This window comes from Athene cunicularia (assembly GCF_003259725.1).
Source record: "Athene cunicularia isolate RWA chromosome 2 unlocalized genomic scaffold, athCun1 chr2_part1, whole genome shotgun sequence".
NCBI lineage: Eukaryota > Metazoa > Chordata > Aves > Strigiformes > Strigidae > Athene > Athene cunicularia.
This window is the reverse complement of record NW_020799095.1, coordinates 62,042,910-62,062,995: the sequence shown is the minus strand read 5'-3', so window position 1 is coordinate 62,062,995 and position 20,086 is coordinate 62,042,910. Positions and strand designations below refer to the sequence as shown.

Sequence of the window (20,086 nt, the reverse complement as noted above, 5' to 3'; positions counted from 1 at the left end):
ACCTGCAGGGTATCACATGTAGGATATGTAGTTATATTGCTGCTGAGATTATAATAATAGGAATCATTTAATCTCACTGTTGAAAACCAGGCGGTACATTATGATAACATGCCATATAAAACTGAGGTGCACTCTTAACAGAATCTGTTGTCAACAGTCATATGAATTGGTAATGAATCATATGCCATATTTTGTATACCATATATGTACAACATACATACCCATATTTTCCTTCCATCCTTCCAAGCTGTTCTGCAGATGTTCTATTCGGTTAATGCAACTCCAGTAAATGTCACTGGTCTTCAGAAGTTCTCCTAGGTACATGTAACCTTAGTTTACATGCATGGTCTTTCTTCATGGGGGGCTAGGAGTTAAATAATAAGTGATAGTCCAATCTGTCTCTCCATCTTTTTTTTTTTTTTTTTTTTTTTTTTTATAATGAAAAGGAAGCTAGAGATTGGCAAAGAAGGCTGTATTGGTCCCATAACTGAAATGAAGTGGGCTGAAGGATTTACCAGAAGGATCAGCCTGGGTAGGAAAAATTAAATAAAAAGGGGAAATCCTAAGACTAGCCTTGCATTTACATCTCTTTCTGTAAAAGAATTCCCTTTCTGCAGGATTAGCATGACTGGCATGAATTTTGGTACGAGGCATGAGCCTCTGTGCTTGCAGCTGCTGCTGTCTGCCCTGTCTGCCTTACCCCAGTGCCTGAATTCCTCCAGCCTGTGGGTCCCACGTGCAGTTGTAGCATGTGCATGCTTAATACTTGTGACATAAATATCATCTCTATTTGCAGATAAGTGAGGCATGGTAATTTGTTCAAGTATGTGTATCAACAACTCTGGCCGAAACAGGTTCTCTGTTTTCACAAGAAGAACAGCCTCTTAGAGAAGCTGCCTTTTTTTTTTTTATTTGACCCAATTTCTGAGCTGTACCATACTGTCCCTGGTAGCTAAAAGATAGCTCCCTGTAAGTAAGAGGTTCTTGCATATGCCTTATGCTAAACAAGCAAATTACTCAAACAATATTAAATTGATAAGTTTTGCAAAGTAAACACACTGTGTTTATACAGCATATTTAAATATGTTCTCTATTTTCAGAGAGGGAAATCCTATCCATGTTGTAGTTGGTGTCAAAACTTCGCTAGGGCCAGTGCTGATTGTCAGCTGTAATGTGTTAGATTCAGATACTTGTGCATGTGAAATACTTACTGAAGAACAATTTTGATCTTCTAGAAAATCTTTTATGAGATGGAGGTATCAATTTGAAATTTAAAGAGAAGATTTTCTAGCCGGCAGCAAAAGACTGTAAGCCATAGAGCTACAATACAGAATTACTAAACTGCAAGAGTGTTTTAAAATCCTACCTACACTTAACAAATTATTTGCATGTGCATTGCTCACTTGAGCTGTATATCTGCCCATGTCTAATGTTTAATTTTTCTTTTTAACAGGTAGAGAGAATTGTTGACAAGAGGAAAAACAAGAAGGGAAAAACAGAGTATTTGGTGCGATGGAAAGGATACGACAGTGAAGATGATACCTGGGAGCCAGAACAGCACCTTGTAAATTGTGAGGAATATATACATGAATTTAACAGACGCCACAATGAAAAGCAGAAAGAAAGCACATTAACGAGGACAAACAGGACCTCTCCAAATAATGCCAGAAAACAAATTTCTAGATCTACCAATAGTTCTTTTTCAAAGACATCTACTAAATCTTTAGTTATGGGTAAAGACCACGAATCAAAAAATAATCAACTCTTTTCTGCCACCCAGAAGTTCCGGAAAAACAATTCACCATCTCTTTCTGGAAGGAAAAATATGGACCTTGCAAAATCAGGTATTAAAATCCTAGTGCCCAAAAGTCCAATTAAGAGCCGGACAACAGTTGATGGCTTCCAGAATGAAAGCCCAGATAAAATGGACCATATAGAGCAGGATCAGGAAGACTCTGTAGCACCAGAAGTAGCAGCAGAAAAACCAGTGGGAGCTTTATTAGGACCTGGTGCAGAGCGTGCTAGGATGGGGAGCCGACCAAGGATACATCCATTAGTGCCACAATTGCCAGTGCCAGTAACAGCCACCATTGCATCAGCATTAACAATTAATGGAAAAGGTAAGTGTATGAGTTGGCCATTTTTGTGTAGATTTTTTTTTTATTTGATCTTTTTTGCTGTTCAGATGCAAACAAATTGCTTACTGTTTCAGCTGTGTTAAGTCTAGAGAACTTCACAACTTTATTTTGCATAACTGTATGACTACAAAGCCATTTTGAATTTTGCCAGCTTTAGCTTTCTTTGCAGAGATTCATCGGTATTTGTGTTTTCAGAATCACCACAAGATACATCTGTGTTTGCCTTGATATTGTGTGGTACACATATTCAGTGTACCATTTCCAGAGATTACATCATTGCTTTAAGTTTATTTAAGTCAAATTTGGTATGAATATTAGAAACATAAACTATGGGAATAGATGAATGATGTGAGATGGGATTCTTCATAGTCGCTTATGTATATATTTTGTTATAAATATTGTCTGGAAAAAAACCCTGATGTTGCTTAAAAAAATGAAGTTGGTAAGTTTTGTTTCAGTGAAAATTTGAGCCAGTTGTGGAGAAACATATGCCTTCTGCCTCGATTCAATTCTGTCTTCATTATATTTTATCAATATTTTGTTGTTTATACCTAATTTGATATTGAGACCTTATTTAGGTTTGATGCCTGGCTTGCTAATATCTCAGTAGATGACAGTTTATTCAACTTGTACTGAAAAAATTTGTGATGCCAAAGAAAGCCAAGCTGCTTTTGTGGAAGGAAGCTGCTTGTGTTCCCTACCCACCTGAGACTGTCGTTTAAGAATTCATAGTCCTTTTCTTTGTGCCCCAAACCTTTGTTCTTCCTTGACAGACCCAGGTTGTTGTGTAATCACAGGTGTTCTTGTTGGCATGCTTTTAGGACTGAATTTTCAAGTGTAATACTGTGTCCTCAAAATGTAGTGGGTAGAATCTGCAGGTATGCTATTGATGATGGCTTCCTGAAAAAATTGCTTGAAAATCATGGACCAGGCCTGCCAAAAATACCTCTTAGACACAAACTATACAGGCAAAGAAATTGGTGAAGACTTTAGGAGAGTTTGTTTGGTGCCTCACTGTTGCTTGCAATCAGATTTTCTGGAGGAAAAAAAAACTGCAGTGGGAGAGGTTGAAAAGCAGTGGACAAGGGAGGAGTGTGCTTCTGGAGCTGCCGTGTCAGGTCATGGACCAACCTATTTTGCTGCAGATGAACTAGGTAACCATGGTAATGCACACACAGATGCCAGGAATATCTTTTCCTTTGCATGGACTAAAGAAGGAATGTAAATCTCAGAGGATGTAAACAAAGCTGGAGGGGAAAAGGCAAGAGATGCCAGTATGTGAGTTTTTCTGGAGTAGGTGAGGTAGAGGAGTGTGTTTGTGCATGTGATGGTTTTGTAATAATTGATATGTGTTTTGGAGTATGGTCATGTTCCTAGTGAAGTGATTGATAAGCACTGCCTTTGGCGTGCTGGTTTTTTGCCTCATGACACTCAAGGAAAAAAAAAAATTAGGACACAAAGGCCCTTCTTGGGTAGATCAGTAGCCACAGATGAATAAATCATTCCCACCAACGTTTCGCTCTGCTAATAGCAGTACAGCGAGGGCCCAGTTACAGGGCATCAAGTGGACATGGAAAGACCCGCACAGGAGCGGTAGTGACACAAAATATTAGGTGAGATGCATTTATCTGTTTCACTGAGATGCTACAGTTCCTTCAACTGCCACCACCTCATTCAGCTGCTCTTGGGCATTTGTCTGGGCAGCTAACAGTGAAAACTATCAACTGACCCTAGGATGGCAATAAAGGACTTTTTCCTCACACTTAGGTTTTCATGAGACCTTAATGTGTAGATCAAAAAAATAAGAGCCAAGGAGATAGTAATAATATGTGGTTGCCCACACATAAAACTACACGATATGTTTCCACCTTCTATTTGCTCCTGGAGGGGTTTTTAGCTCAAGTGCATTAACTGAGGCATTCCTTCTCTGTCCTAATACACCATGGCCAGCCTCCAAAGTGAGCTGTACAGTGTGCTGGGAAATGGGTGCTAAATAGCCAGATTTTTTTATGGCTTTGCAGGCAGTTATGCTCATCTGCATTTTGGGGGTAACATCCAAATCATGCAGTAATTCTCTGGTTACAGAACTGGGAAACCAAATTACAAAAGAAAAATACTTTGAATTTATATCTGACATCAGTCTCTTTTCCTAGTCTTTTTAGGATTTCTTGGACAGATATCTTTCTCATGGAAGGCCAGGCTCCAACTCAGCCATTGTGCATGGCCAGAGTGGACCTTTACTTAGAGAGAAGCCAAGACAGGCAGCCCTGTCTCCTAGAGCTAGCTTGGCCTTGGAGCTTCCTGAGCTGACACATTCTCGGTCTCTTCATTAAAGCTGCACTCTTCTCCTTGCTGTTTTTATTTTTAGCTTCACACTGCTATTTATTAAAAATGTAGTAAATCAATGCTTTCCTCCCTCCCCTGCATGGGGCTGTCACAGTTCAGGATCCCATTTCTCTTCTTACTCAGGACATTTCTTCTGTCTTAAATGAACACCTCATCACACTTTCAACACCACCTCAGAATCATACATCATGAGAGGTATTCACTGCACAGAAATGCCATCAAATTCATACCCTCATCTTCATGTGCACCAGATCTGACATATTAATAATACAGATGATAGATCTGGCATTTGGAGCACTCTTCCTAAACTTCCCACCTCCTCCGCATACATACACCTTCTGTTAATTTTGAGTTCCTACTTCCACATGGAGGATGCTGTCAGGAAGACAAAAGCATGTTTTGAAAAATAATTTTTTACTTGTGCTTAGGAATTTTTTATCAAAATTTTCATTGGAAGAACCCAGTGAGTCAAAACAGAAATCACTAATTGGAAAGCATAATTTTGAAAGATTCTAGAAAAATACATATTACACATCTAAATCAGATTTAATTAAAAATGCTGTCAAGAATTTTTTATTTTGTTTTTTAAAAAGTAATATTGGAAAAATAATTTGAAATTTTAGTAAGAGCAGTGTTTCCAATTTTGAGATTATTGCTATGACTGTTTTTGAACAAGTGACTCCTGTTGATTTTCTTTTTTAGTCCTAGTTAAGGATGGTGAAACTCTTCAGTGTTTTGTCTATTATTTGTTTGTTTTCCCCAGCCTTTTTTTGTCACTTGTAATAAAATTACAAACCAGGAAAGAAAACCTATATGTATAGAAAAATCCCATGACTAAAATTGCTAGGAAATATTAGTAGTATTGTAGCACCTAGTCTTGCTTTTCATGAGACAAACTGCCATGATGCAGTTCTTGTTCCAGAGTTCCTATGGTCTCAAGAAAAAGCAACTAGCAAATATTTATACAAATATGTAGGGGTACCAGGGGAGTAAAATAACAGTAATGTTCGCTCTGGGAGTTGGTGGTTTCCAACACTAAAATCTAGCTGCTATCCAGAGTATATTTTTTTTTAAACAAAGAAAACCATTGTATTGAATGTTCACATTTTCAAGGCTTGGCCTTGAAAACAGTCGATTGGAGTAATATGCTACATATGAGAAGGGTGATATATGGAAGAAGTGTGAATATGTCACTGAATGAATGCTGCTGTGGTTCTGGCTTTTTGAAATATGTAGTGACCATCAGCTGTTACTAAAAGTTAATAGAAGCAATTCTGAAATGGATTAATGAAATGGAAAAACACCTAAAGAACTGAATTGTGGAAAATATGCTAATAGCACCTACAAGCAATGCATATTACTCAAAACTAGGCAAGACAAAGTGGCCTCATGTCTAACAGTAAGTTCTGATACATTTAAAGTTTTTTTTTAATCTTCCTTCATCAAAATAGAATTTAAAAAAAACCTTTGAAATTTTGTTGCAAATGTTGCAAATGTACACTCAAGACTAGAGAGCTGTTTGGCAAATCCAGAAAGGACTAAGACTGAATTTGATTGTTCACCTTCTTCAAAACTTGACCATAAACCATGTGAATACCACTGTTTGGCAAATTTTGGGGTTTTTTTCTGGGCCACCCTATAGTTGCTACAGTTTTTATTCAGATAATGTCCAACATGTGGATGTAATTGAGAAAAAATGCCACAAGAAGGGAGATTTAGGACAGAAAGGCATGCAAAGTATAAAATAAGCAAGAAAAGCATGTCTAGCTGCATATATTGTTATAATTAGAATAAGGCTGGCTGGTGTATGGGAAGAGAAGAAATACAAAAAATGCAGTGAATTACATCACTTGTTAGGCAGACAAGCACCACCAGTGTGCACAGTGGCATTAGCATCTCCCTCCTTGCACGTATTAGTTCAGATGAATAACTTGCAGGAGCAGCAGGCTCTGCTTTGTATTTGACAACACAAAGATGATTGCACTGTATCACCCTACAAGGAGCAAGGGTGTCTGCTGATTTTTCAGTTGGATAATGGTGCTGTTTTTATCTCAAAACAATAGTATTAGCACCAAAAGAAAAGCCAGACATCAGGAAAAAAAAATTACTGAACTTAAGTTCTGTTTGTTACCTGTTCTCTCCCTTACTCAAAGCAGCTTAAGGGATTAAAAACCACAGATTCAGAAAACCAAAAAATCCACTCTAAAACTCAAGGAAAATAATGTCTGTTGTTTGGTTAAGTGTCTGATAGCTTTAGTCTCAACAGGAACCAAGCAAGTGTAAAAGTGCTTCTGGAGGCAACTGGAACCAGGGAGAAACGAACATTCTCAACACAATACCAAGACAAGCTGAAAAGTGTTCAGCTGCTCCATGTTCTTTAGGGAGAGTTCCCTTCCAAATTCTCAATTACTTTCTTCCCTCTCCCTTCGTGTGCCTGGATGTTGGGCTTTACATCCACTGTCACCAGCATAACTCATTAGGCTGTCCTCAAGAATCCTATGGGAAGAACATAGCATTGACAAAGGTGTGTTGGGTGTGAACCACAGTAATTGTCCAGGTAGACCACAAGCTATACACATAACCCTGTCAAAAAGCAAAATTGAGAGTTGCAGCAGTTCATTGCTGTGTGAATTAGAGTGGACAGTACAACTAAAGGAAAGTTGGGATGATGTGTTACAGTTTTTCAGATTTAGTTTTTACCACCTGGAAGGACAGAAGCAGCTTTGAGCTGTCTTCTTGTTTTTGTTTTGGTTAAGTAATAAAATGTGATTCCAGAAAAAGTCCTAAAACAGGAACTTCCTTTTTCAGTGTGTTTGTACATTGCACTTGGATGGTGGCTTGATCTCTGAGTGATCTGGAAAGCAAACAAGTATTTTATTAGTGCAAGCAAAAGCCTATGACATGGGTTAAAGTCCTTTGTAAAGCCAGACTCATTTCTGAAATAACCTGTTAAACTTCTTGGTTAAATGCAGCAGCGTGTAGGTTTTTTATATTCTATTCTATATGTATTTAGCAAATTAGTAAGAATAAAAACCCCTTATGCACTGTATTGCAACCTTTTAACCTACCATCAAATTTTCCATCTGTAATACTAAGTCACTTTCAAGTTCTTTAGCTTCTTTAACATTCTGAATTGTTGCCAATTTCTTGGTTATCTGTATTTTCTGGCTTAATATAAATGTCAAAGTGTTAAGTAATATAGTAGACTGGATGGTCTGTATTATGTGGAAAATTGATCTGCTATTCTGTACGCTTTTGGTTTCTGTGTGTCTCACCACCCCCCAACCCCATTGCTTGTGCAGTTTCTGGTAACATAATATTCTTAATTTGTGGTATTCCAGGATTGAGAACTTGTGAAAATCTTTCATCTTCAGGGTCATATTGGTTTACGTCCATAGATTATCATAATAACAAATTTGGATTTAAGTGCAGGGTTTGCTTGAATTTCAAAGCTGTTTTCCTGAGAACATAAGGCATGAGTGACTGGTTTCTTCCTTTTTCTGCCTTCTGCTCTCCTCCACTACTTAGAACAGAGATGCCTCAGTTAGATGGTATGTTGGTGTAGACTTCTGATACAGCTAAACTGGTGTAAAAGGTAGCTACTGTGAAAATAGTGGTCCCATTCCTTTCCCCCACTTCCATAATCCCAGGTTATAATATGGTCTAATCAACTAATTCTTAAGGGACAGGTTTATTTTTATCAGCATTCTGAAAGTGACAGCAAGGGAGAGAGACATGATTTCCTTGGTGTAGTTCTGTCCCTGAAAAATGATGGATAAAATGTGGTTGGTTTTGTTTGTTTGTTTGTTTTTTGTTTTTGTTTTGTTTTGGTGTTGTTTTTTTTTTTTAAAAAAGGGGAGGGGACAGGAAGAAATGCTCAGTTTGGACATAAAATTTTCAACCTAAATTAAAAGAAAAACTCCTATTTTCACCGAAATTGGTATTACACTTGCAGGCCCACTGGCAAACATAAAGCTCTTAGATGTGCAGTTCTTCTGACATTGCATCAGGTTTACACAGACTGAGGATCTGGAGTCTAAATCTCTCTTGACTACTCAGGTAGGGTCAATAATGATCAGCCATTACGTCCTTCTACAGTACTTGTACCAACATGAGACACAAGTAACTTCTGAGGATGTATCTGCTGTGTCAAAACTTAGGAAAGATGAAGCAAAGACTTTATTTTCAAGACTCGCTTTCAACCTATTTTGCATGTCTACACAAAGGAATTGTGTTGAAGATCAGATTGATCAGAAGTGTTGAGCTAGAATTTTTTTTTTTTCTTCTACCATTGTCAAAATTGTAGAACTTCAGAACAGCTTTTGATAATACAGCAGAATTGTGAAGCACAATTGGAAATACTCATGTGGTACCTTTTGCAGTTGTGCCTGAAAGCGTAACTTTCTGTCTCTTGCTGTTTCAGTTTTTAAAAAAATTGCATCTCCCATCTCTGCTAAGGCTATGAGGTGGATGGAATGCATGCTTGCTAAGGAAACTGTCATTCTGAATCTGTTTTCTTGAAAAGAATGCTATCTTAATAGGTTGATACAAAAATCAATAAAAAAACAGACCAAAACAATTGTAATATGGTTCAGGGAAGGTTTGCTTAGATCACATTATCTACTTAAAATAAAAAGTCAACAAAACATCCTCCTAGGGACAATGTTACAGATAGGATAAAATATGGACTTAGTAAACAAAAAAGGTTTTTTCTATCAATGCTTGTGAAATAGAAAATTGTTAGATTCAAGGAGATGCAGAACTGAGATTTAAAATTTTTTTAAAGCTAGATGCTTGGATAACAGCTGGAGACATCTTTTCATTTCACAGGTGATTGCAAAAATATGGTTTTTATGTTGAGAACTAACGAAATAGTCAGATCCTCTATTGCCCCAAGATAGCTGTACTTCCTACCCAGCCAGAGAAGTTGCAGTACTCCAACTGGCATAACCATGATCCAGAACTGCTGCTGTGAGTTATTGATTATAATAACACAGTGAACTACTATTATTTAAAAGAAAATAAATACAGAAGCCAGGCATTTGTGATACTGTATGCATTTTTTGAAATTAAAAAAATCTAAATTAAGTGCTGTACAAATCACATTATAAATGTATTTAAGAACACACAGTAAAATGGTAACTTGTGATCTAATGCAAACAGTTAATTCTGCTCTAACTTTCAATTTTGCAATCTTGGAATGCATAAAGCTTTTTTATTAAGTATTTTTAATTTAAAATGCTTTAAAGTTTGTTATATTTTTAGATGCCTTTAAGAAACGAAGGCAAATCATAAACACTAGTGCTTTGAACTAGACTGTTCTATATTTGAACACATCTGAAAACTGGGAGGTTCTGGGATTTAATGTGGAAGGAGAGTAGGAAAGAGCATCTTAGTACTGTATTAAGAGTTCTTTGAACATCTCAGTGAAAGATGGATAAAGAAGTACAGATTGTCATTTATTTTCTTTGAAAATATTCCTTGAAAGAGGCAACTAAAGGAACGTAAGTTGTGCTTCAAAAGGCTGCTAAGAAACTGGCTGGGAAGATGGAAAACAGTAGGCTTAATGGTTCACTGTAGTTGTGTCAGAAGGTTAACGGTAGGTTGTCACAAGAATCTGTAATAGGATCTGGGCTTATTTATATTTATTAGTGATCTTAAAATACAGCAAGCAGCAAAGGTACAAAACTTGCAGAGAAACAGTTATTTGTTCCTTAAGATATAAGAAAGTAGAAACTTCAGAGGGACATCTAAAGTGAGAGGCTAAGCAAAGTGATGAACATCAGGAAGACAACTTAAACTATCACTTTCCTTGCTGGCTCCTAAACAGAGTTTTTAGCCTGGGATGCAGATAGGAATACCTAAACACTGCTAAGGGCAACTCCAAGAAGACTTGGTCTAATGTTGGACTGAAGAAGTTTTCAAGGTTTGTCATACACATTTGTCATTATTCTGCAATCAAGTTTGGTGCATAATGGATCTGTAGATAAGGTGTTGGCTGGCACAGTGTCTTCCATGCGTTAGCACTGCTGTCCCTCAGATTTCACCTTGGATTGCTACATTGTTTTTAAGAAAGGCTAGAATGAGAGGGACTGGAGAAACTGGCTGCCTGCCTTCTCAGACTAGTTCCATGTGAGAGGTCCAAGTGGACTTCCAATGTATACACAGTTCCAGAATCTAGGTCAAGCTATTGATGAAAGCTGGTACAACAGGAACAAAGAGGATATAAAATAATGATACATTAAAAAAAAATCATGTATCTGATTGGAATACTGCAAAGATTTTAGAGAAGAAACAAGTTATAGACACAATGAAATAATGACTGATGTAGTTAGAAATTTATATTCTGGAGTTGAATGAATAAGACAAGGGGAAATGTAGAGAAAACAAAGGGTGTCAAACTCAAACCAGAAAGATAATAGCTTTTGATATAGCTTCCATTTAGTCCTGAGAACTGTTTGCTAAAACATATTTGAGTCCAAGATATAAAGAGATAATGACCATTTAAAAGAACTGAGGGCATTTGTAAGGATAAAGGGAATAAACTGTATTTATAGGAATGGTATAATTTTTACAAAGTTCCCTTGCTTTAGAAGTAAGGGCAATTGTCATTCAGGGATTTTTATACTTTCTGCAGTGTTAGCCATTATTATTTATGTAATAATTCACTCGACTATTATTTATGGAATTACTTTTATACTGTGCAGACAGAGACTTGAACTGTTGCACTGTTAGGATATCAGCATAGGCATTGGAAAAGCTAAGCAGGTGGAACTCTGGTCTGGTTCCTGCTGAGGTCCTTACTTTGAAGCACCTTTCTCTACTCTAGATCCATATATGACATCTGTTAAAAAATGCTTAGAGAACTGTATAAAACAATAATTTAAAAAACCCAAAACAACCCACAACAAAAAATGAGATGCTTTTAAGTAAAGAGTACTGATTTTTTTCATTCATACTTTTTGTTTTGAGATAGTCAGCTTAAAAACCCTTCCACTGTAAATAGATTTATGTTGCATTCTCCCTTCATCCCTTGGTTTTCTCGACAACCTTCAAACTCAGTGGGCACTTCTAAGAAATACAGGAATGAGTTGAAACCAACTGTAAATACAAAGTTAATTCTCATTTTACTAGGCATAAGAAATTTATTGACAGATAACTTAATTTTTTTCAGCATATGGTATCAATATCAATAGCATATCAATATCCTGCTAGGGCTTCTCTTAAAGTTGATGATTGTGATAATACGTATTTGTGGCAGTGAAGGGTGGCACCTTTTCATTGAGGAATTCAAAGATAGGTTTTCTTCTTATATTAGTACAAGCAGGAAAGCTTAATATGGTAATGGTATTTCAAACAATTTACTGTGTGTTTAGTGATTTTTTTTTTTTTTCTCTTTAATTTCTGGAAACAAAAGTGACATGTTATTCTCTGTTCTTTAGAATACCATCTATTTTTACTTTCTGTGCATGTGTAGGCAATTAGCTTGAAAACCTGTTTTAAATATTTAAAGGTTTATACAAAACAGAAGTTACATTTTTGATTACTATTACTAAAAGCTAGTGAGACACTTTTTCTTGGATCTTTGCTTTTCACATTGAGAACACTTTTTATTCCGTTAGCTTTATTGGGTTCTGTATAGTGAGTGAAGTTGGGGTGGGTGTTTTTAGAAATGACAGTTCTGAGCACAAACAATGGAGCAGCAAAAAACCCTTTTTAAATTTGTGAGAGGGAGAAAAAAATTTAGACGTATTGCTTATCTCATGTCCTTGTAGGAAGTGGAAAGTTCTCCATTTTAAAAAAGGTAATAAATTAAAAAATGATCTTACCATTAGTAAAAAAAAATGTGTATTTTGTAATAACTATACAGTGAGAGAATGGATTTTCTGAAATGATCATGTAGTATAAGACAGTAAATAGAGTGTCTGCCCAAACTGTGGGTCAGGATTCAGGACCTATTCTGGAATAAGTACTCTGAAATAAGAATTTTTCTGAACTTGATTTAGTTCTACTTGGTCTTTCTGCTTTTAAGAATCAGGAAATGTTTATTTCAAAGGTTTTCTTTCTGTTTCTGGAATGTTAGATTCAACAACCCTTTGGATGCTGTAAAGTAACAAGTGTATTTTGCTTAATCAGATTTGAAAGCAATGGGTAAAATACAAGTATGAGTGCCTTTAAGACACATGACAAATCAATGGTATGCCTTTTTTTTCCAATTGACAGTTTAGATACTTATTGTGTTTACTGACCTAATGGGGAAGTGCTAGATGCTTTGCACTTTTGGAAATCAGTTTTCTTTTGATTTGCATTTCCAAATACAGTTGTAGCCAGCTAACACTAAAAGTTGAGCTCTAAGTAATATAAGCCAAAACAGTGTATCCCTCACTGCTCTTTATTTTTTGGCTTGCTGTTAAACTTTGATGAAGAAAATGGACTTGGTGCAATAGCATGTTAAGATATTTTGCTCTTAAGTCCTTTCTTTTCTAGTATTAAGTTTTACACTGTGCCACCTGGCACAGTGGTCATCCTGAGAAATCATTTTTCCTCTTGTTATATCTTGTCATAGTTAAGGCTTCCTTGTTACAGTTTTGTTGGCATAGTCCAGTTTGAAATGTCATCTTACAATTGAATCAGATATATTAGTAGATTAGTGGCTGATGCATGAAATGTTAAGGAGCACTCCGTGCTCTATTAGATGTTTTCTGCGTATCAATAATACACATTTTAAAATAATTTAAAGTAACACCTTAAAAATAAATTTTAAATAAGAGACAGACATAATTGCAGTTGTGTGAGCTTTCTTTTTGAAAAGACGGTGAATTCTTACAAGAGTTGCAACTATTACATCGCTTTTAAAAATTTTGTTTTCTATTTTCAAATGCCTTGTATGAAATCTGATACCAAATTAATTTATATGATATTTGTTCTAAATTATGTCAGGTGAAATTTAGGCCCCAGTGAAAGTAATAGATCTCTAGATTCTTTTCAGTTAAACATGAATAAATTATTACTGCACTGTTGCGTATTATAAATTACAAACCTAGTAGGGTAATACAATACAAATAGGGCATATATGTGCATATGTTCAGGTTAAAAAGGGTGGGAGGTAATACTAAATTTATTTCAGGACAAAACTGTATAAAAGTCACTCAGTAGGTCTGTAGTTGACCTGGCATTAACATCTCTATACTTTCGCTATAACTTTGTATAATGTTTTAATATTTAGCCAGCACAAGAATTAGCTATGCTATAATCTTCTACCAACTTATTTAAACTCGATCTCAAAATGTGTCTTTTTTGTGTTGATTATTTTTTAAATATATATTTTTAATATACTTAAACATTAGCCTGCCTTCCTACCATAAGTACTTCTAATGTTCTTTGGATAGGCCTCATATTCTTTGAAGGCTGCAAAAAGAAAAATCCATTATACTGAGGCAATTTTTGATGGGTTTTAATTACAGTTTGGCTATGTATTTCCAAAGCACTTTTCCCACCTCCTTACCCTCCCTGCAGTTGTATGTGCTCATGGGTTTCTCTGCTCCCTGGCTGAGCCTGGCCATGACCCCAGCACCCTTGCTAAAGGCACTGTACACCCCTACACCCCTGCTCAGGGACGAGGGATCTGCACAGGAGTGAGTTTGGCAGTGCTGTTAGGGAAGGCCCTTGGGGAGACTGTTGGACCTTTAGATGAAAATTGAGATACTCCAGCATCCCTGGCAACCCTCAGCAGTTGAAGAGGATTGCTGTTGGTTGCAGAGTGATATTTATGTGATAGTTATGTGCTTTTACAGATCTTGTTTATAGGTCGATATGTTCCTTGGTATATGTCCAGTTTTCACAGATACTCTTGTAATTCTGCTCTAGTTGTACTGTGGCTTCACTCAGAAGGAGTAAAAACTTCTTGTAGGGGGTGAAGTTAGGTAGCTAAATTGGTTTGGTGTGTTCAGTTTTTTACATTTAGATGTTTTGCAGAAATTGCTATGAGATCCTAAAATTGCTCTGTCCGATGTTGTACCTCAAGTCAGTCTCATTTATATTAGATACTGTGGAATCACTGTTTTGATCAAATCAACAAATTAAATACAGTACCATTGCAATGAAAGTTGGTAATGCATAGACATTTAGTTGATTGGTTTACAATGAATTCATATATTTCAAAAATGTGGTGTAACAAGCTGAAGATTTATGAAGAAAAAATATACAATTTGAATTTGTTCATAGTATATCTACTTTTGTGGGAAAAAAAAATCTTATCTAGATGTAGTTAGGGTAAAGCCCATCAGAGAACGGGATGAGAATGGGAGTGTGCTCTGTTCTTCTCTTAAGGGGGAAAGTAAACAAGGCCTTCCTCCACTTCTGAATTTTCATAGCCGTGGTGAATTGTAAGCTCCTCAGTTTGCACAGGGATACCAACTAGCTTTTATTCTCATCAGGGAGCAACTAAAAGACTAATGCTGAAAAGTTACTACCTTCATTTCAGTATTTCTCAGACACAGTAGGTAAGGGGGTGAAGGAGTAAAAGATTTTTTAAAATCTTAGTATCTCATGAGATGCACATTCAGGGTTTGGGGGCTTTTATGAAAAAGGTAAGATAGGTGCAGACAGGTCTGAATAGTTCTTACTAGCTAGTTTGCCAGGTTTTCACCTAGTGTTGAGCTCCTAGATGGTTGGATTTCCATAGGGTTTGTTGTGGCTGAGCCAACGAAGGAGGGAGATTGAAGCTTGGCAGCTCCTTCATATGGAGCTATTAGAACACAGGTTTCTCAGTCATTGTCTCAGCTATACATACCCAGAAGGATAGAGAGAACACAAAATCAGACTGCAGTGCAACAGGAAAAACTACACAAACATGAAAAATAGAGGTTTCAACTTTACTCAGCAACCTCCAATGATATTTGCATACCTGTTAAGTCCTTTCAGTATTCTGGATGTAGCAGAGAGGGGAAAAGTAGTGACACAGGCTTATCTTCTCAAGGGCACTTGAGTTAGGCAAAATCATCCAAATATTATAATAATACCCAGACTCTTCTACAAATAAGAATTACACATTTAAACAAAACCTAAGTTTTGCTTTTTTACTCTTACCCATGTTCAGGCACAACAAAATAAAGTGAGTGTAAGTCACTGGTAAGAAATGTAGTATTCACACTAAAACATTTATATTTACCCAATTCATCTTTATAAATAAGAGAAAGAGGATATCGAAATTTCTTACTGATAAAACTGATTTTGTATACTTCTATTATTCTTGATCATGAGAACTTTGAGTACCAGTGTCCTTGAGATACAGTTAATTTGGCAAAAGATAAATTTCTTTTTGCTTCCAGATAAATTTCCTTTTGCACAGAGTAGTTGATCCTAACAGACAGGCTGTGGGTGGAGCTGTGCCAGAAGCTCCATCTTTGGAGTCTGCTGCCCTTTCCCAAAGGAGATGGAGAACCATTTAAGCTGCAAGTGCAGTCCAAGTCCTGAAGTCCTTCCCTGCCTCTGCGTCCTGGGGATCCAGGCTTGCAGCTCCTGCAGCTAGCTGCCACAGCAGCTGCCCCATCCTTCCTGCAGCAGCTGTGTACCCTGCCTGGTAGCAGCAGCAATCCCAGGCCTGTCCCCTGTCGAGCAATGGTTTAGCAGTCCTGGGAGGCCGAGCAGCTGTTTGATGGAAGAAATGGAAGGCAGGGCTATTTGTATGGCAGTGGGAGGGGAGGGGGAAAGACCTCATCACACAGAGTACAGAAGATGATGCTCTTGGGTGGGCATGCAAGGGAAGGCATTGAAAAGAAGCTGGAAACAGTGGTAGGAAGGGAAAAGGACCTTAAAATTTGGATAATGACTGCTGAATTTTGACCACACTGGTACAGTGCATAACAAATTCCTTGAGTTAGTACTAGCATTCTTTCATCATGCTCTTATTTAAAAATAAAACCAGTAAATTGTTGGAAAATATTAGGACCATCCACATTCTTCATGCAGAAAATCCTAAAATCACTTTAGTTTGTGGGGGTTCCTTAGATTTTAATTATGTGTTTGTCCTGTTTTAACGCCAGCCATCAAATAAGCACCACGCAACTGTTCACTCACTCCCCCCACAAACAGGATGAGGGAGAGAATCAGATGAATAAAAGTGATAAAACTCGTGGGTTGAGACAAAGACAGTTTAATAAGTAAAAGCTGCATATGCAAGCAAAGCAGAAGGAATTCATTCACCACTTCCCATCAGCAGGCAGGTGCTCATCCATCTCCAGGAAAGTAGGGCTCTATCATGTGTGTAATGGCTCCCTGGCAAGAGAAACACTATTATACCAAATGTCCCCCCCTTCCTTCTTCCCCCAGCTTTATATGCTGAGCATGACACCATATGGTATGAAACAAGTGGTGTCCCCCAGGGCTTGGTTTTGGGACCACTCCTGTTTAACATCTTTATTGATGATCTAGACGAGGGGATCGAGTGCACCCTCAGTCAGTTTGCAGATGACACCAAGCTGGGTGGGAGTGTTGATCTGCTCGAGGGTAGGGAGGCTCTGCAGAGAGACCTGGACAGGCTGGAGCCATGGGCTGAGGCCAACTGGAGGAGTTTCCACAAGGCCAAATGCCAGGGGCTGCCCTTGGGCCACAACAACCCCCAGCAGCAGCGCTACAGGCTTGGGGAGGAATGGCTGGAGAGCTGCCAGTCAGAGAGGGACCTGGGGGTGTTGACTGACAGCCGGCTGAACAGAGGCCAGCAGTGTGCCCAGGGGGCCAAGAAGGCCAATGGCATCCTGGCTTGTGTCAGCAATAGCGTGGCCAGCAGGGACAGGGAAGGGATCTGACCCCTGTACTCGTCACTAGTGAGGCTGCACCTCGATTCCTGTGTTCAGTTTTGGGCCCCTCACTACAAAAAGGACATTGAATGACTTGAGTGTGTCCAGAGAAGGGCAACGGAGCTGGTGCAGGATCTGGAGCTGGTGCAGGGTCTGGAGCACAGGTCGTATGAGGAGAGGCTGAGGGAACTGGGATTGTTTAGCCTGGAGAAGAGGAGGCTGAGGGGAGACCTCATCACCCTCTACAGCTACCTGAAAGGAAGCTGCAGAGAGATGGGTTTGAGCCTCTTTAGCCTAGTAGAAAGCGACAGGACAAGAGGGAATGGCCTCAGGTTGCACCAGAGAAAGTTTAGACTAGATATTGGGAAGCATTTTTTTAGAGTGGGTTGTTAGGTGTTGGAATGGGCTGCCCAGGGAGGTGGAGTCACCATCCCTGGAGGTGCTTAAGAGTTGGGTCGACACAGGGCTTAGGGATATGGTGTAGTTGGGAACTGTTAGTGAGTGGACTGGATGATCTTCAAGGTCTTTTCCAACCTAGATGATTCTGTGACTATCCCTTTGGTCAGCTGGGGTCAGCTGTCACAGTTGTGTCCCCTTCCAACTTCTTGTGCATCCCCAGCCTACTCCCTGATGGGGTGAGAAGCAGAAAAGGCCTTGACTCTGTGTAATCACTGCTCAGCAATAACTAAAACATCCCTGAATTGTCAACACTTTCCAGCACGAATCCAAAACATAGCTCCATACTAGCTACTATGAAGAAAATTAACTCTATCCCAGCCAAAACCAGCACAATGTTGTATGAGTCTGTAATGAGAGGAGGACTCAGTTTTGGGGTACTGCTTTGTACTATTGTGTGGTAAATGAATCACTGTACATCAGTGCACTTGGATATATATTATATATATCATATATATGACCCTATTAAAAGGAAGCCATGCAGTGTCTACTAAAAGTGTCACACAATGATCTCAGAATTGAGGTTTGGAGTAGGAAAGGCCAGGGGAGGGGAACATTTGGTAGTATTTGGCTGCCTTCTAAATTATGTTTTGTCTGTATGTAGTGATAATGTTTTCTTTAACATGATATTCATCCACAGGTCTTTGTAGTGGTTGCTTTGGAGTGAATGGAGATTAAAGGTCATGAGTCAGGATGAATTGCATAAAAACATGGTATAAACGCTATCAGCAATGTCATATAGAATCCTACAATACAGTGATTGCATGGCAGTATTACTAATGTACTACGATAGGATTTCTTGCATCCTGTTTTCCTTTGTATAAGTACAAAAAGTTGCATCAGGCACTTCTGACAAACCTTAGGCCATGAGGTTTGTCCATCAAATGTGCTCATCAGCATGGAGGCTACAATTTGTAAATTTTTTCCCCACAGTTGGAATGCTTTTTTAAATTTAAGTCAAAAGACACTGAGGTCATCTAGTCTGTGCTCTAGTGTATTACCAGTCATTACGTTTCATCACTTATTGCTGTATCCTGAGTTAGCCTAGAGTATTACCAGACTCTGGAGACTAAATTTTTGTTTGTCATTTAATGCTGAATAGCAGGCAGTTGATTAGTAAAAATATGCTCAGATGAAAATACTTGTTTTGTGTGTCATGTTCTGCATAACATCTTGAGAGGATGCCATCTGCTTCTGAATAAATAAATAAATGGATTCCTATTAAAAGAGCTTGCTTGCAGAAAAGCAGCTTATGTTTCAGCCATGTACACATAGCCTGTGTACTGGTAATGTGCCCTCCAAACACTCCTTCTGGCAACCTCTGCTCTTCCCACCGAGAACCATGCAGATTGTTATGCCTCCCTGAGTAACTGAGTGTGCTGACAATGAAAAACTGTGTAGACTGGTTATCAAAACTTCTGTTGAGGTCATCCTGCTAAAGGGCTTGCTTTCACTCTAGCAATTTCTTCCTTTAAGTGTCCGTCTCTGAGGAAGAGAATAGAGGTGGGTTTAGACGATTCCTTGCTAAACCTCTACAGCATAAACTATGGACTTTCTCTTGCATGTGAAAGTCAAGTTGGCATAAAGGGCTTTGTGAATACAAGAAAAGTACAGAGATATTTTTTTTGTCATTTCCCTTTTTAACAAAAAGGAGTTGGGGTTGTTTTGTTTTGGTCTTTTTGGGGGTTCCAATGAACAATTCACATTTGACTTGCACGTGCTGTAGAACAGCTGTCAGATCTCTGTACTTCTTAGTGACTAAGAAGACGCTATTCCTTTCATCTTTCTTCATTTGTCTTGGTTTTAAATGTCTTGTCATTGATCAATCCAAAATGGGATTGTTTCAGCAGATACTTCACAAGTACTTAATAAGATGTATCATCTCCTTGCCCTTCTTTCTTACATTACATTGTTGTATACTTTGATTGTAAACCAATAATTTTTTCTGTATCCTGCTTCATAGTCTGTTATTCCACATTTTTAGTGCATGGTTTATTTTTCTTCCATTACAAGTAAAAATTCACTTTTCAAGCTGTCTTCCAAATTCAGCAACATAATTTAGAAATGTGAGTCTCCCCTTCCGAGAGCTTGGAGTCCTTTCAGTTTGATGTAATCTGTTAATTTCATAAATATAATTTTTCTTCCATTATCCAAGTCTGGAATAAAAAAAATATGAACTAGACTTGTGCCCAGGACAGACCTTTGTACTTGAAAAATATTCTTAGCTTGATAGTGTATTAATAATGTTTCTGCAGGTTTGGGGTTTTTTTTATCCAACTATTCATATACCTTGCTCTTTCACCTCTCAGTGGTTATTACCCTTAGATGCCAAAAGTATCTACTGCATCT

General features: G+C 37.9%; 1 protein-coding gene across 2 annotated transcripts in view; it reads left to right on the top strand.

Moving 5' to 3' along the window:
• CDYL (chromodomain Y like) overlaps window positions 1-20,086 on the top strand; it is a 73,706-nt gene that overhangs the window by 16,159 nt on the left and 37,461 nt on the right. Inside the window, exon 2 of one of the 2 annotated variants that reach the window (XM_026843021.1) lies at window positions 1,454-2,120. In XM_026843021.1, the coding sequence (XP_026698822.1) occupies window positions 1,730-2,120 (391 nt within the window). In that variant the 5' untranslated portion in view covers window positions 1,454-1,729. Of the gene's footprint in view, window positions 1-1,451; window positions 2,121-20,086 lie in introns of those variants that run through there. The other variant, XM_026843022.1, reaches the window with a different exon arrangement.